Source organism: Microtus ochrogaster, chromosome 5 (genome assembly GCF_000317375.1).
Source record: "Microtus ochrogaster isolate Prairie Vole_2 chromosome 5, MicOch1.0, whole genome shotgun sequence".
Classification (NCBI taxonomy): Eukaryota; Metazoa; Chordata; class Mammalia; order Rodentia; family Cricetidae; genus Microtus; species Microtus ochrogaster.
The window spans coordinates 50,363,604-50,378,973 of NC_022012.1; the positions used below are offsets into that span (position 1 = coordinate 50,363,604).

Sequence of the window (15,370 nt, forward strand, 5' to 3'; positions counted from 1 at the left end):
GGATATGTGGTTAGTGGCTATTGTGAGTCTTTGAAAGGCAAAGAAGGCAATAGAGATTTTTTACTTGGATATCAGGGAGGTTTTAGTTCAAGCTTAATTTTATAGTTACTTTTATTTAGAGACCAGGGAAGTGAGGGGCTGGAGTCCAGCCAATGTGTAGCTCACCCAGACAGTCTGGCCTGCTGGGTGGTAGTCTGTCAAGATGAGAGAATAAGAGAAAACATAGATGAGGAAGAAATGGGAGCTGAAAGCACTGATTGTGTGGGAATTGATTTTGCTTTTCCTTTACTACGACGCTTAGGTAAAAGCTGACTTACACTCACCACCTCCCCATTTCTGACCCTGCTAGCTTGCTGGGTTACTCATTTTCTTTTCTTTTTTACAGTTGAACTTTTTATTGATTTTTTGTGGATTTCACATCATGCATCTCCATCCCACTCATCTCCTAGTTCCTTCCCATCTGCCCTCTCTACCCTTGCACCCTCTCCTCCCCCAGGATAAAACAAGATAAAATTTGAAAGAAATAAGAATTTCATTGTGGAAGCTGAAGTGTGGCACAGTGAGCCACACAGTCCTTTAGTCCACATATTGTTACTTGCAAGTGTTCATTGACTCAGTCTGGTTTGAAGTCTCTGGTTTTTGCTACATCATCAACACGTGGCTTTCACAGGGGTTCCTCTTGGATAGCCTGTTGTCCTGTGTCATGGAGATCCTGTAACTTTGTGTCTGTAGGACCAGCCCCTTCATGTGTTCCAGCAAATCATAGACAAGGTGCATGATGGGACGGGTCAACTCATAGCTCTAGTTCTGGGCTGGGTGGCTGCTGGTCAGTCCTCCAGCTCTCCCTCATCCTCAATGAGCTCTCCTGTACTGTCCCGGCCAGCTCACCCTATTTAGTAAGCAGCAAGGGGTGGGGCCAATTTTCCTGCTCTCATATCCTTGGGGTCAGCTTGCCCACACCTACACCCCGAGGGCCAGCTCTACTGGTGTTGCCTGGTTGGGGTGTAGGGGCCACTTGCCTAGCTGGTGAGAGCCAGGGCCAGCTCTTTTGCTCTAGTGACCTCAGGGATCATTCTCTCACCTATCACAGGCATCAAAGGGCATGGGGATGTGCTTCTCTCTCTTGCCCACAGCACCATATATGGTTGGTGAGGGGCATGGCTCAGCCTCTCACACATACGTTCTCATTGCCAGCTTCCCTATGCCTCCATCAATGGAGTCAGCACTACTGTGCTGCCCAGGCGAGGTGCAGGGCCCACTCTCCCTGGTTCTGTATCTAGTGAGGGGCAGGGTCAACTCTCTCATCTGCTGCAGGAGGCAAGGAACGAGGTGGGAGAGAAAACAAGGAGTGTAGGACCAGCTCTCCCACACTCAGGAAAGTGAACAGGCACCAAGTTCACCTGTGCCCTCATCAGCAGGGTCAGCTGGTGAGTTGCAGTGCCCGCTCTCCTGAATGCCACAGGAAGTGAGGGGCAAGGAGAAAGCGGGGGCATCTCTCCCCCACCCACATCGTCACTGCATTTTCTTGAGGCTCACCCAAGACTGTGAACACTTGTCTTGAAATGCCTGAGCTCTCGGCCCGTGAGTGACTACTGCTCCAATGGCTGGTGTTTTCAGCCACTTCTGTGTGTCTGCCTTTCCTCACATCGCTCTCTCCCCCAACAGTCTCCTATGCCCCAGCTAGTCTGACTAAATCAAGATTCTGGGGGATGAGCAAACTGTCTTCCTAGGCCTCACACTTCTGAGAGCTCCTGTGTTTAGCTGGCCGTCATTTGCATGCTTCACTGACACCTCAGCTTTGACTCATATTTCATTTAGTGGCACCGCCATCCTTTTGGGGTTGTCCTGCCTAGAAATTTATGACTGCTGCCTCCATCTTACATGCAGCACTAACTATACATGGGCACCCTTTGTCAACTCTTAACCATGTCCCTTCTTTTTCTCTGTCCTGCTGCAGCAACGGACTCACAGTTACCTGGACTGTTGCGAAAACACAATCGTGACCTCCCTGCTTTGAGCCTTTTGGGTCTCTTCCACTATGATTTTCTTCTAAAACCATTCATTTTGAATCAACCCCTTTCTTTGAACCTTCATTATAATCTGTCTTATTTAAGTGTTATTTATGTTTTGTCTTCCCCACTGTATTATAAGCTCTGGGAGGGCAAGGCTTTTGTCTGCTGCATATGTATTGCTGTAAATCTACAGAATATCACAATGTTCAATGCTGTTTTTCGAGAGGTCATGAACTATTTTATCAAATGTCCACTATTATATATTGTAACGGGTTCTAAGCATATAAGAATTAAAAAGCCATGGTACTTGCAGTAGATGTCAGAAGCAATGGTGGGTAAGAGACTCATGGGTGTTTCTATGCTGTGTAACAGAATCACTGTTTGTTTGTGGACCTTAGCTTGATAATACCACACACATATCAAGTCCTACAGTTTCTTTCTTTCTTTTTTTTTTTAAAAAAAAAGATTTATTTACTTATTACGTATATGGTGTTTTGCCTGCACGTATGCCTGCAGGCCAGAATAGGGCACCAGATCTCATTGTAGATGGTTGTGAGCCACCATGTGGTTGCTGGGGATTGAACTCTGGACCTCTGGACAAGCAGCCAGTGCTCTTAACCTTTGAGCCATCTCTCTAGCCCCCCTAAAAACCCCAGCTTTTTTTGTTTGTTTGTTTTTCGAGACAGGGTTTCTCTGTAGCTTTGGAGCCTGTCCTGGAATTTGCTCTGTAGACCAGGGTATCCTCAAACTCACAGATCTACCTTTTTCTGCCTCCTGAGTGCTGGGATTAAAGGCTGAAAATGGTTAGAGCTGCGGAAAGAGAAGGAAAGGAGGCCGGGGAGAGAGCAGCTCTCACTGCTGGCAATTCCAGTTCTGTAGGTAAGGAATAAGACCAAGAAAATGGTTGTTAGTGAGGATCCCCCGGGTAGTTATGGAACAGGTCATCTGTAGATCAGAAGGCTGAAATTCCTCACCGAGTCATACTGTCTCCAGGAAAAGGGAATGCAGACAAAAAACCCAGTATGTGTGAAAGTTGAGGAACACGAGGTAGGAGCTACTTATGATTTATGTTTGAGGACAGGACTACAGAGAAGAGAAAGCAAGGACACCTAAGGGTACCTGTGCCTTTAGGAAACCCAGTGTGATGATCTACAACCTCAAATGCTCTAGTCCGTCCTGCCACTGAATAGATCAAGAGATAATCTTTTAACAAAACCCAGGCCGGGCGATGGTGGCACACGCCTTTAATCCCAGCACTCGGGAGGCAGAGGCAGGCGGATCTCTGTGAGTTCGAGACCAGCCTGGTCTACAGAGCTAGTTCCAGGACAGGCTCCAAAGCCACAGAGAAACCCTGTCTCGAAAAACCAATAAATAAATAAATAAAAATAAATAAACAAAACCCAGTCACCTATAATGATCATCACTCTCACATAGGATTTAATTGCATACTGCTATTCTATAGGTCATTCTAAACAAAGTTGTGCTCATACTATTTGATATTCTATGGCTCTTTGCAATAAACATTTTTCATCTTCTATAGTCTTTATAGTCACCACTTTTAATGGTTACAAACATTTAATTGGGACAATGTGCCGTAATTTATTAAACTATTTCTTAATATCAGGAGCTTAATTTGTTTCTAATTTTGGCATCACTGAAATTCTTGAGGTTGCTTCATTTTGTAGCATTCTTCTACAATCTTAAGAGGAAAAAAAGATTCCTATATCTTTGAAGTAATGAGAAAGAAAATATCTAAGTATAGACCCTATCTAAATATGCTTAGGAGAATGTCCAATATTAAAGAATAATAATGAGTAACCTAGAGAATGTGGACTATTTTCCCAGTATTAACAACAATGAATTGTCTCATTGTATTTAAATGCACTCTATAGTTTATAAAAGCAGTCTTGCTACATAACCATGTGTATTATAACAGTTTTATGAGTAGGCATGGCAGCCAGCTTCCACAGATATAAAAACCAAAAGAGTTCTTGACCTGTTTAACAATAGAGATACATCCAAACTCTTTATTCTATATTACACTGCCTTTTAGTTTAAGAACCAATTAAAGCTATTCAAGATGAAGACAAATGAGAAGAAATGAGATAGGAAAACCTTCAAATTCAGTAAAAGTCCCAAGTTAAAACCACTTGTTTTACAACAAAGGCCAACACTGACACCTGCTATGGATTGAGGTGTCTCCCAAAATTCCTGTGTTGAAGCCCTAATCATCAATACAACTGCAGGTGGAGATAAGGGCAATAAGAAGGTAATTAAGTTTAAACAAGTTATGAGTAGAGGCCTAATACGATGTCATTAATGTACTTGCAGTAAAGAGACCCCTGAAGGCTCCCCTGCTTTCTCTGTGATGTCAGGATACACGGAAAAGGTGGCTGCTTACAGAGCCAGTGAAAGCCTTCGCTAGGAGCCAAGTCAGCCACAACCTGGCCCTTAGGTTTTCCAGACTCCAGAATTTGGAAAATAAATTTCTCTTAGGCTATAGAGACTATGACAGCTTTTCTATAAGCTTACGTAAACAAAAACTGTGGGGGTGCCACCCCAACAACAGCTATGAATGTTTTAGAAGCAGCCTTAGGACTAGGCAGATGCTGAAAGCATTTAGAGATGATGTTAGAAAAAGCCTGGGTAAGTCTGGACTGACAGCTACAGCAGAGATAGATGTTAATGGAGATGGCAGTGAGGTCTCTGATGAAATGAACTCCATCTTAGAAACTACTGGAAAGGTGACACATGTCACAGAGTGGCAGGGAATCGGACTGTACTATCTGCTAGTGCTGAGGAAAGAACACGAGAGATAAAGCTGGATTTTAGTTGAGACGGTCAAGCCAGGCACTGAAGGAGTATCTCTGTTTCGCCTGACTGCTTAAAGGACAACAGGAAAGGGGGAAGAAGAGGAAGACTGTTTGGTCTACTCATGTAAAAGGCATGAGTGCTTAATCTTTTGTTTTGTTTTGAGACAAATCTCATGTACTTAGGATGGCCTCAGACTCTACATAGCCGAGGATGGCCTGAATTGATTCTCCTACCTCTGCCACCTGTGTGCTAGGATTAGGGGTGTGTACCGCCACACCAGGCTTGAAAGCTTGTTCTTTACAGGACACTAAGGGTGTGGGCTAAACAGTTATTAGAAAAAGAGGTCATGGGTATAGTTCCCAGACTTCTCAGCAGAAATCAGGAAGAGGGACAAGATAGTACATTAGCAGAGACTGCCAGTTTGGGTGCAGTTTTTGTTCAGAGGGGATGGAGAAAGAATGGCACAAAAAGACTACCAGACAGCTCGAGTTCTACAGGCCTGGGCCACAGAGCTCTTCGGCTGTCTGTGTACATTATGTTCAATGGAAAGGAAGAAGGCCATGGGGTGATAGAGAGGTTCAGACTATTGCTGGAGAGAGGGCTCAGAGATTAAGAGTGCTTACTGTTCTTAAAGGGGACTTGGCTCTGGTTCCCAGCACTCATATTAACCAGCTCACAACCATCCGTACCTCTCCAGTTCCAGGGAACCCAATGCCTTCTGCTGGCGTCTACAGGCGCTCACACACATGGAATGCGCATAAACTCACATAAGCACACACACATACCACTTATACATATGAAAGCTTTAAAAAAACTTTCAGAAAAAGGTATCAATGTTGTTCTTCTTACGAAGGGTCCAGCGGGTAGGGCTGTTTCCTTCTGAATGTCCAATGATGACCCTCTTCCCTAGATTTGGAGAGCTAGGAGGACAATGAATAGTGCCTGAGGGTGGGAGAGCCTTCTGTGGAGCCATATGAGTGACAGAGGATCAAATGAGGGCATCTTTTAGAGAAATACGAGTTAAGGGCATTTAAGACTAGCTAAAATTGGACTTTTGTACCCATCTTTCCTCCTTTCTGCCTCTGATTTCCCGTATTTCAGGATGGAATGTCTATCCTATGCCTGTACGCAACTATACTTGGAAAGCGAGTAAGCTGTCTGGTTTTACCAGGTTCACAGACAACAGTGTTGCATTAAGATGAATTTCACCTTAAGTCTCATCCATATCTCATTTAGATAACATGCAGATGAGACTTTAAATGAGGACTTTAGAGTTGATTCTTGGGAGTCAGACCCTTAAGGGGACTGGGATGCATCTGCCTGCGACAAAGATGAGTTGAAGTGAGGGGAGGAGGATGGACTCCTAGGAACTAAGTTGTGTCGTCTTCACATTTACAGGCTGAAGCTTTAAAGCACAATGAAACCATATTTGATTAAGTTAGATATGTTATATGGTTGGGACCTGGCTACAACAGTGTCCTTCTAAGAAAAGGCCAGAACGTCTGTTCTCTCTTAGTGACTCTCATCATGGCAGGAGGACTCAGAAGGGACAGCCCTTATCAGAAAATAACCAAGTTACAACTCTGACTTTGGACTGTTCAGCTTCCAGAAACATGAGAAAATCAATTTCTATTGTTGGGCTAGGGATTTAGCTTGGTAGTAGGGTGGTTGCCTAGCACACACAAGACCCTAAGTTCAATTCCCAACAACACATGCACATACACACAAATCCTATTATTTAAGCCACACAATCTATGATACTTTGTTATGGCAGCCTGAAAAAGCTGACACAAAGTAGATATTTTAATAGTTTACCACTACTACTACTATATGTAGGTATGGTCCTTTACCTTTCAAACTGTCTTCCTTTTGCAATATTTTAAGAGACAGTCCTATCTATTAGGCTATTCTAAATTCCACCAACATGGTAAAGGGATATGTTAAGAAGACAAGCACTAAAAAGAATTGTTTGGGCCAACTGTTGTTTTCTTTAACTCATCTCTACAAATGCAGGGTTCTCAGATTTCTTAGAATTTATTCCTTGAAGGTTGTATAATCAATTAGATACTTCTGGAAATGCCCAGAAAGCCTTCAAAGAGACATTTATATTCAGCATTTAGTATAAAGCACCCTGTTCCAAACCTGCCAACAACTCCCAGTATATAATCACTTGCCACCTGTTCGTTTGAGATTGCTTTTGTATTATTACAAGCAAAGAAATCAATACTACACCATTGATTTAGGAAAGAGACAAGATTGCGTGGCAATAATACATAAAGTTAGTCAAGCCCCACTTCTCAATTGTTTTGAAAGAACAGATTCTTTTATGCTCCTTTCTGAAATAGGTACTCATTCTGCATTGGTGATCTGTAGCAATAAAGACCCAAGATAGATAAGGTACTATAACCCCAATTGATGTAATAGCTCTTAAGAGCTACACAGAATCTCAAAATGCCTTTTTATACTCAATAGTAATATATTAACTTGAGTCTATATCTTCTCTCTGCAGTTTGTCCCTTGGCTTAATTTTAAAAGTGTGGGCTGCAGCAGAGGGTAAAGACAGTCAGCAGTGGAGGTGTTGCAATTGCAGAGAAGCCACCAGCTAAAGAGCTGGTCCAACATATAGGTCTTGATAGGCAGGTAAGGCAATTGTTTATCTTATCCATTAATTTACTAAGAAACCATCTGGTCCTTCTAAGCCAAATTAAAGTGTAAAAGTCATTTAGATATGTTAATTGGTTTTGAACCAGTGGATAGAATCAGTAAAAGGAGGCTATGGGAATGGAGAACATTATACTGAGCTTTGTGCTTTAAACGCTTTCACTTGGATTATCTTACTTAATCGTCACCTTAGTCCCAGAAGGTACATGGTATATCATTTTAAACATCTGAGAGAAGAGGAAAAAACATCTTTGAGACCCAAAGATATTTAACTCTTTTAAAGTAGGGAAGCTGTCAAAGATAGTTCACTTAGCCACATGATAGCCTCAGAGATAGGTAGGTGTTATTACAGACAAAGCTACAAAATGGTGAAGTCAGGATCAGAAGGCAAATCCTTAGAGATCTTAGTCCACACAACACTTGTTACACTCATGATATTTGTGTTTGACTATTGCAGTGAGTATAACCAGACAGGAATCCTTCATGTCAAGTGGTCTGTGTCTCTCAAAATAGTGCACTGTTTGGAACAGTGGACATGCATTTTAAAATCAGAAATACCTGAGGCTTTTAAAAATTACATTTATTGGGGTGTGTGTGTGTGTGTGAAGTACATGAGTCCATATTCTCCTTCCACTAGCTGAGCCCCAGGGATTGAACTCATCAAACTCAGTCATCAGGCCTGTTGGCAAGTGCCTTTGTTCAACGAGTCATTTTGCTGGCCTGATAGCTATGCTTAAATTCTAGCTCTACTTGTAGCTAAGTGACCTCAAGCAAGTCAGTTACCTCACTGAGCAAAACCTTCCTCGTGTGTCAACTGGAGAAAAAAATCCTGACCTTATGAGTAAGTATTAGTTACCTTTGTCATTGGAAGTGTTCCCCAGGGAGCAGAGGCGTCATGGAGGAGGGGCAGACAAGGATCTCCTACATGGTAGAGACACGGAAGCATGGACTGGAAGGCACAACAGTCTCGTTTTTACAGGTGACCACTGCAAACTGCCAAGGCTCAGAGAAGTCTGTGATAGTTAATGTTCATTCTCAATGTGAAGGGCTTTATCGTGGAAACACACCTCTGGGTGTGACTATGAGGTGGTTTTTATGAGGGTGTTTGCAGAAAGGTTGGAAAGAATAGGAAAGACCCACCCTGAATGTGGGCAGCACAGTCCTATGGGCTAGGGCCCCAGACTGAAGAAAAGGGGAAAGTTAACTGAGAATCAGCATTTCCTCCTCTCCGCTTCCTGATGGAGGAACAATGTGACCAACCCACCCACGTACTGCTATGCCTTCCCCACCACTGCATCCCCTCCTACTGTAGCCCAAATCAATCATCCATCCCTGAAGCTTCTTATCAGGTATCTGGTCACAGTACTTCCAGATTCTTGCAGAATGTTTGTTTATCCTATTCTCTTTAATGTCTATATTTCATTTTCATAATAAACCTACTTATTAGAGTATATCTGCTAGTATAGGAAGCTCACTTACTTTCACACAATGAAGGAACTGAAGGAAAGAAAGTGGGAAGAAAGAACGGAGCCAACTCAGTAACAAGGTGCTGGCTAAGAGTAAGGTAAGGCTAGGCATGCAGGTGCACACACCTTTAGAAAGAGCCAGGAGATCTCTATGAGTTTGAGGCCAGCCTGGTCTATATAGTTCAAGGCCAGCCAAAGCTACACAGTAAGACCCTATCTCAAAAAAACAAAACAAAACAACAAAAAAAAAAACAAAAAGCAAAAAACAACAAAAGAATGTTTGAAAAAAAAAAAAAAACTGGGCGTTGGTGGTGCATCCCAGATTGGGATGCAGAGGCAGGGGATCTCTGTAAGCTTGAGGCCAGCCTGGTCTACAGCGTTCCAGGATAGCACAGAGCTACACAGAGATACCCTGTCTCAAAAAAGAAGAAAAAAAAGTTTAAAATGAGACTTTTGATATTTTCTTACCTTGACGGCATAGTTATTGAGTGGATCTTTTGCATATGAGGCAGTGTAGTAGACCGCATCTCCAGCTTCGCAGCATGGTTTGTCGCTGGTTAGCCTGAAATCTGACCAGCTGTCCACTCCAAAGCGGAGTTGGTCTTTCTGCCCAGCCATGAAGAGGTCTTCACATTTAACAGCCAATTTCTTCAAGGCATCTGTATGAAGGCTTCGGATTTTACCCACCACTTCCTCCCGATTTTCAAGTCCTCGATAAAGTGCTTGTCTCTGTGGCTTCTGGATGCTTCGACCCTGTCTACAGGAGAGACCACGTCGGCTGGAGAGGGACTCCATACTGTTGGAAAATCTGTCCTTAATACTGAGAGTGGCTAAGCTGGAGATACTGTTTGCTGCTGAAGGAACAGGTCTCTCTTTGTGCAAAGGTCTCTCCAAGGAGTCGTAAGACTCAATGTCCAGTCCTTTGAGTTCACAGCTAATAGATGACCCAGCACTGCTGGCATCCCAGTTGGGGTCAATATCATAGGTGGGATTAGCCATGACACAAAGGCTACTTTCCATGGTCTTCTGAAGGTCTTTGGAGATCGGCTCTGTATTGGCTCGAATCATTTTCTTTGGCAGTGGGGGTGGCGTGGGTTGGGAAGCATTCAATACTTCTTGGTCTGTCTTCTCTCCGAAGGTGATGGCATCATCCGAAGCTCCCTTGGGATGCCGTGGATGCTTGGGAGGTATCATAGCTGCTCTTGACTGCCCTGTGTTATTTTTAAAGAAAGAAGAAAAGAGAATTAATCAAAAATTTCAATCTCATTTCATAACTGAAGCAAGTAGAAATGAGTGAAGTAGGCATGGGGAATCTTATGCTTTCCCTGAAAACATGCAGCCAAGGAATGAACACTGAATGAATAAGATTCCAAAGTTTGACTGGAGCAACAAATATGAATTCTGTCTCAGCATTTCTCTGCCAGAGGAACATGACACTAGTTTAGGTGGTGGGCTTTGTTTTCAAAAAGGAATCCAGATTTTCCAGTCCTGTCCCCAGTGATGCTAACATTCACGATGCCACAGCACCAAGAAAGGACAGACACTAGAAACATCTGAATTGTGACAGTAGAGATGATAGCATTTGTGGATCAAAGGAAATACTTGGGAGCATTATTTGAATTGAAACTAGCAATTGGGACCACTGTACAGAGCCTGACAAAATATTGTTCTGTTTCTTGTGAGAGCATTCTGGTTTTACGTTGTATATAACACCTGCCATTACATATATGTACATATAATGCATCCAATGTTTATGTTTAGAGGGCAAAGCACACGAGGGTTCAATAATACTTTGTTTCTTACATAATGGAAAGAAGACACTATTTTTCTAAAAACAAAAATATATCATGAAATTTCTACAAAAGTTACAAAAATTAGTCATGTTATTCAAAAAATGAGGCCTTTACTCAAGAGAAAGAGGGAAAGCACAATGCCTGGTTATGGGTTGCACTATGTTGCAGTCCTAACCCTTGGTATCTATGAATAGGTCCTCATTTGGAAATGGTCTTTCCATTTCCAATGGTTGAGGTTAAGGAAGACCCTAATCAAATATGGCTGGTATTCTAATAAAAAGAAAATACAACATGAAGACAAATAAAGGGGATACTATGTGGTTACAGGGGCAGAGACAGAAAAGATTTAACTATAAACCAGGAATGCCAAAGATGGATGGCCATCATTAAACATTAGATAGAAGCAAGAATAGATTCTACCTAGTGTCTCAGAAGAAGCATGGTTCTGTGGACAGAAGTTTCAGTTTGAGTAACTAGATTCTACAACTTTCAAATAATTACTTTCTGTTGTATTAAGCAACCCATTTAAGGCACATTATTACAGTAGTCTTAGGAAATCAAGACATTTTGCTACCTATAATCATAGAGAGTACAGGTAAACGAACTGTGTGAAGCTAATACCATCCACCCAGTCTGATCTAGAATCACCTAGGAGACCTCTGAATATGTCTGTAGATTTCTGTATTAGGCTAATTGGAGTGGGAGGAGCCACTCCAAATGTGGGCAGCACCAGACTTTGGGCTGTGATTCTGAACTGAATAAAACAAGAGTGAGCTAAACACCAGCATTCATCTCTCTGCTTCCTGACTTCAGATGCAAAGCTGCCTCGGATTTCTACTGCCATGACCCCCACCCCTATGACAGACTGTCCCTTAAGCTGTGAGCCAGAACAAACCCTCCCTCCATGATCTGCTTTTGTCATAGTGATGAGGAAAGTCACAAATACTGATGCTTCTGAGATGCTAGTAAGTGGTGGTTTGTTTTGTTAAAACCATATGCTTGAAGAAATACCAAGGACAAGACTCAATATAAACTGTGATTACAATTATATTCTATGTCTTACATATAGTACCTTGATCAAGAATACCTAGGAGTTTAAATAAACCACAAACTACCACGTATACACAGCAAACCAAAGGATCTCCTTTCTCCACTAACAGCACACAGTAGTATTTTTATAAGGAAGGGAGTTGCATTAAACACAAACAAAAATATACAGAGAGAATGTACGAGAGAGTGGGGATTCAGATAGGGAGGTAGACAAAGAGGGGAAAGGGAGGAAAAGGAAGAAGGGCAGTGAAGAATAAGCAAAGACTATATAGCTCTAGGGAGCAAAGGTTTTTAAGACTTTCCAGCTGGGATTTGGCTTAGTGCAGTGCTTGCCCGAAATGTACAAGCCCTTACTTATGACCGTTATTAGTATACAACTAACTAACTAGCTAGCTAGCTAAATAACTAATTAAATTCTCATGAAGAAAAACTCAGGGCTAAATGGATTCACTAATGAATTCTACCAAATGCTTAATATTAATTAAACCAAAGTATTACTACCAATCTCTTCCAAAAAGTAGCAGGGAAGAGGGAACACTTTCTACCTTGAATTTTGTAGAAGCAATGTTACCTACACAACCAAATCAAAGACATCCAAGAAAACTAAAGATTACTATTACTTATGAATAAAGTGAAAACAGTAAGGCATTAGCAATAGAACCTGGCAACACTTTAAACATTATAAACATTATAATGCCATAGAATTTTGAGTTTATTCAAGAATGCAAGGTTGGTTTTTAATGTCTGAAAATTAATCTGTATATTATGCTAACAAAATAACAAAAGAAAAAACAATCTCACATGATCTTCTCAAATTTGTAGAAAATGTATCTGGTAAAATCTAATGCCTTTCCATGACAACATCCAACAAATTTGGTACAGAAGGGAAGCCTGACAGCTTCTTTCAAACCAAGAGCTAACATCATACTTGATGATAAGAGACTAGATGCTCCCCTCCTAACGTCAGGAATACAAGGCTCTATCATCACCATCTTTATTCTGTCTTCTACTTGAGCATCAGCCATAGAAATCTGGAAACAGTAACAAATAAAAGCATCCTTATTGGGAAGAAATAAAACTATTCTATGTATAGATGATATAATCTTGTATTTTGAGAAGCCCAAGGAATCACATGAATATCTACCAGAAGTAATATGCCAGGGCTCAGATGGTACAGTGCTTGCCTAGCATGCAAGGTGCCTTCGGTTCAATTCCTAGCACGTCACAGAACTGAATGTCATGCGATATACTTGTAATTTCAGTACTCAAGACATGAAGTCAGGGGGCACAAGAAGTCAAAGCCATCCTCAGCTACCCAGTAAGTTTGAGGCCAGTGTGAACTACATGAGAACTTGCTGTAAACAAAGAAAAGAAAAGAATACATCAGTTTAGTGAGACTACAAGATACAAGATTACTGTACAAAAAATCAATTGCAATGACTACTCTAAAATTGATATTAAGAAAATAACCCTATTTGCAACAAAGAGACTAAAGTATTAAGGGAGAAATTTAATTAAGCAAGAGATGTATGCTGAAAACTATAAAACAGCACTGAAAGAAATTAAAAAGTACCAGCATAAATGGATATTAGTTATGTTATTAAAAATCAGTCACATTATTAAAATGACTAATTTTATGCAGCCTATTTAAGCTCATGGATCAGAGACTTTAATATTTCTAAGATGGAAATACTTTCCAAATTGACCTACAGATTGAATGCAATCTCTACGAAAATCTCAGTTGGATTTCTTGCAGAATTGATGTGGGGACCCCAAAATTCAGATGAAAACGTAAGTGGCTTAGGACTAGTCAAAAATAGTCTTAGCTCATTACAAAATTATAGTAATCAAGACAGTGTAGTACCTAGTATAAGAGCAAAGATATAGAAGAATGGAATTGGCTTAAGGGGCCAGAAAGAAACCTTTATATTAACGGGTCAATTAATACTGACAAAGGCTGTCCAAACAATTCAATGGAGGAAAATACAAACAGGGTTGTGACAAGTGAATACACATATGCAAAAAACCAAAACCAAAAATTAAAGTTGGACCCCTGTTTCACACTATAAACAAAGCTAAACTAAAATGTATAAAAAGATCTAAATGTAAGAGTTAAAACTATAAAACTCTATATTATTCTTTGCTGGGAGTCAAACGTGGGGTCTCAAGCATGCTCTAACCCTGAGCTATATCCTTATTCCAGAAATATGACAAATTTGACAATAGAAATAAGTGGTTGTGTTCTTGGGAAATGGTTAGTTCTAACACCTAATATAAAACAAGATAACAAAAACAGTGTGGTAAAAGAGAAAATTAAAAAAAAACTTATATGCTTCAAAGCACATTTTTGAGAAAGTAAAAAGAAAATGCCAAGCATGGTGACACATGCCTGTAAACCTGGTACTCTGGAGGCTGAGGATAGATTGTTACATAGCAAAACCTTGGATAGACACCCGAGGAAGAGGAGGGAGAAGGGGCAGAAGAAAGAGAGAGAGATCAGAAGGAGATCAGAAGGAAGAAGGGAGGGAGGAGAAAAATACACAGAGTAGGGGAACATGTGTCCAAACTACATCTCTGGGAAGAAACCTGCATCTAGAATATATAAAAAACTCTTTTAAGAATATTTAAAAATGGGCAAGGGATTCACACATTTATACAAAGATGATATACAAATGACCAATACACAGATGAAAAATGTCTAACATCAATACTCATTAGATAATGATATAATAAAACCCTAATACTTCACAACTACTAGGATTGTTATAATAAAAACGACAGTAATCAAATTCACAGGTAAGCCGTGGTGGGATGTGGAGAAATTTGGATGATCATACGTTGCTGGTAGGCATCTAAGAGAGAATAGCTACTTTGGAGAACAGCCTGGGAGTTTCTCAAAGAGTAAAACAGAGTCTTCGCATGCCAGCACGTGCGCTCCTACAGAGATAGCCACTGGAAATAAACATGTCGACACAGAGACCAGAACGTGTGCTTATGCTGAATTATCCCTGACAGCCCCAAAGTGGAAACAACGCAAACGTCTACCACCTACTGAATGGGCAAACAAGATGTGGTACGGCCACACAATTGAAAGAAGCTTCCCACTTCTCCCATATTGGGTTATTTGTTCCTCTCTCTAGTGTTGGAGTGCAAACCCAGGCTCTCATACATGCTAAGATACTCTGCTGCTGAGTTACATCTCTGGCCTTCCTCATCCATCTCTAAACACTGCCTCTGGGACTGTTTAAGTCTACTACACCCCTCCCCAAATAACTGATCCTCAGATGTGTCTTGTGTATGTTTCTCTAGGCATACACACACACACACATACATACATACATACATACATACATACATACACATACATACATACACATATACATACATACACATACATACACACACATACATACATATATAGACACACATAAACTCATACACACATACATACATACACATACATACATACACACACATACATACATACACACATACATACACACACATACACACATACATACATACACACACATAAACTCATACACACACATACATACATACACATACATACATA

At 41.0% G+C, this 15,370-nt stretch overlaps 1 protein-coding gene across 3 annotated transcripts in view; it reads right to left on the reverse strand.

Moving 5' to 3' along the window:
• The window catches only part of Peak1 (pseudopodium enriched atypical kinase 1), a 230,639-nt gene that overhangs the window by 14,514 nt on the left and 200,755 nt on the right, over positions 1-15,370 (reverse strand). For all 3 annotated transcript variants that reach the window (XM_013346256.2, XM_026779029.1, XM_026779030.1), the window contains one exon: positions 9,422-10,164. In XM_013346256.2, coding sequence (XP_013201710.1) covers positions 9,422-10,164 — 743 coding nt within the window. The remainder of the gene's footprint in view (positions 1-9,421; positions 10,165-15,370) is intronic.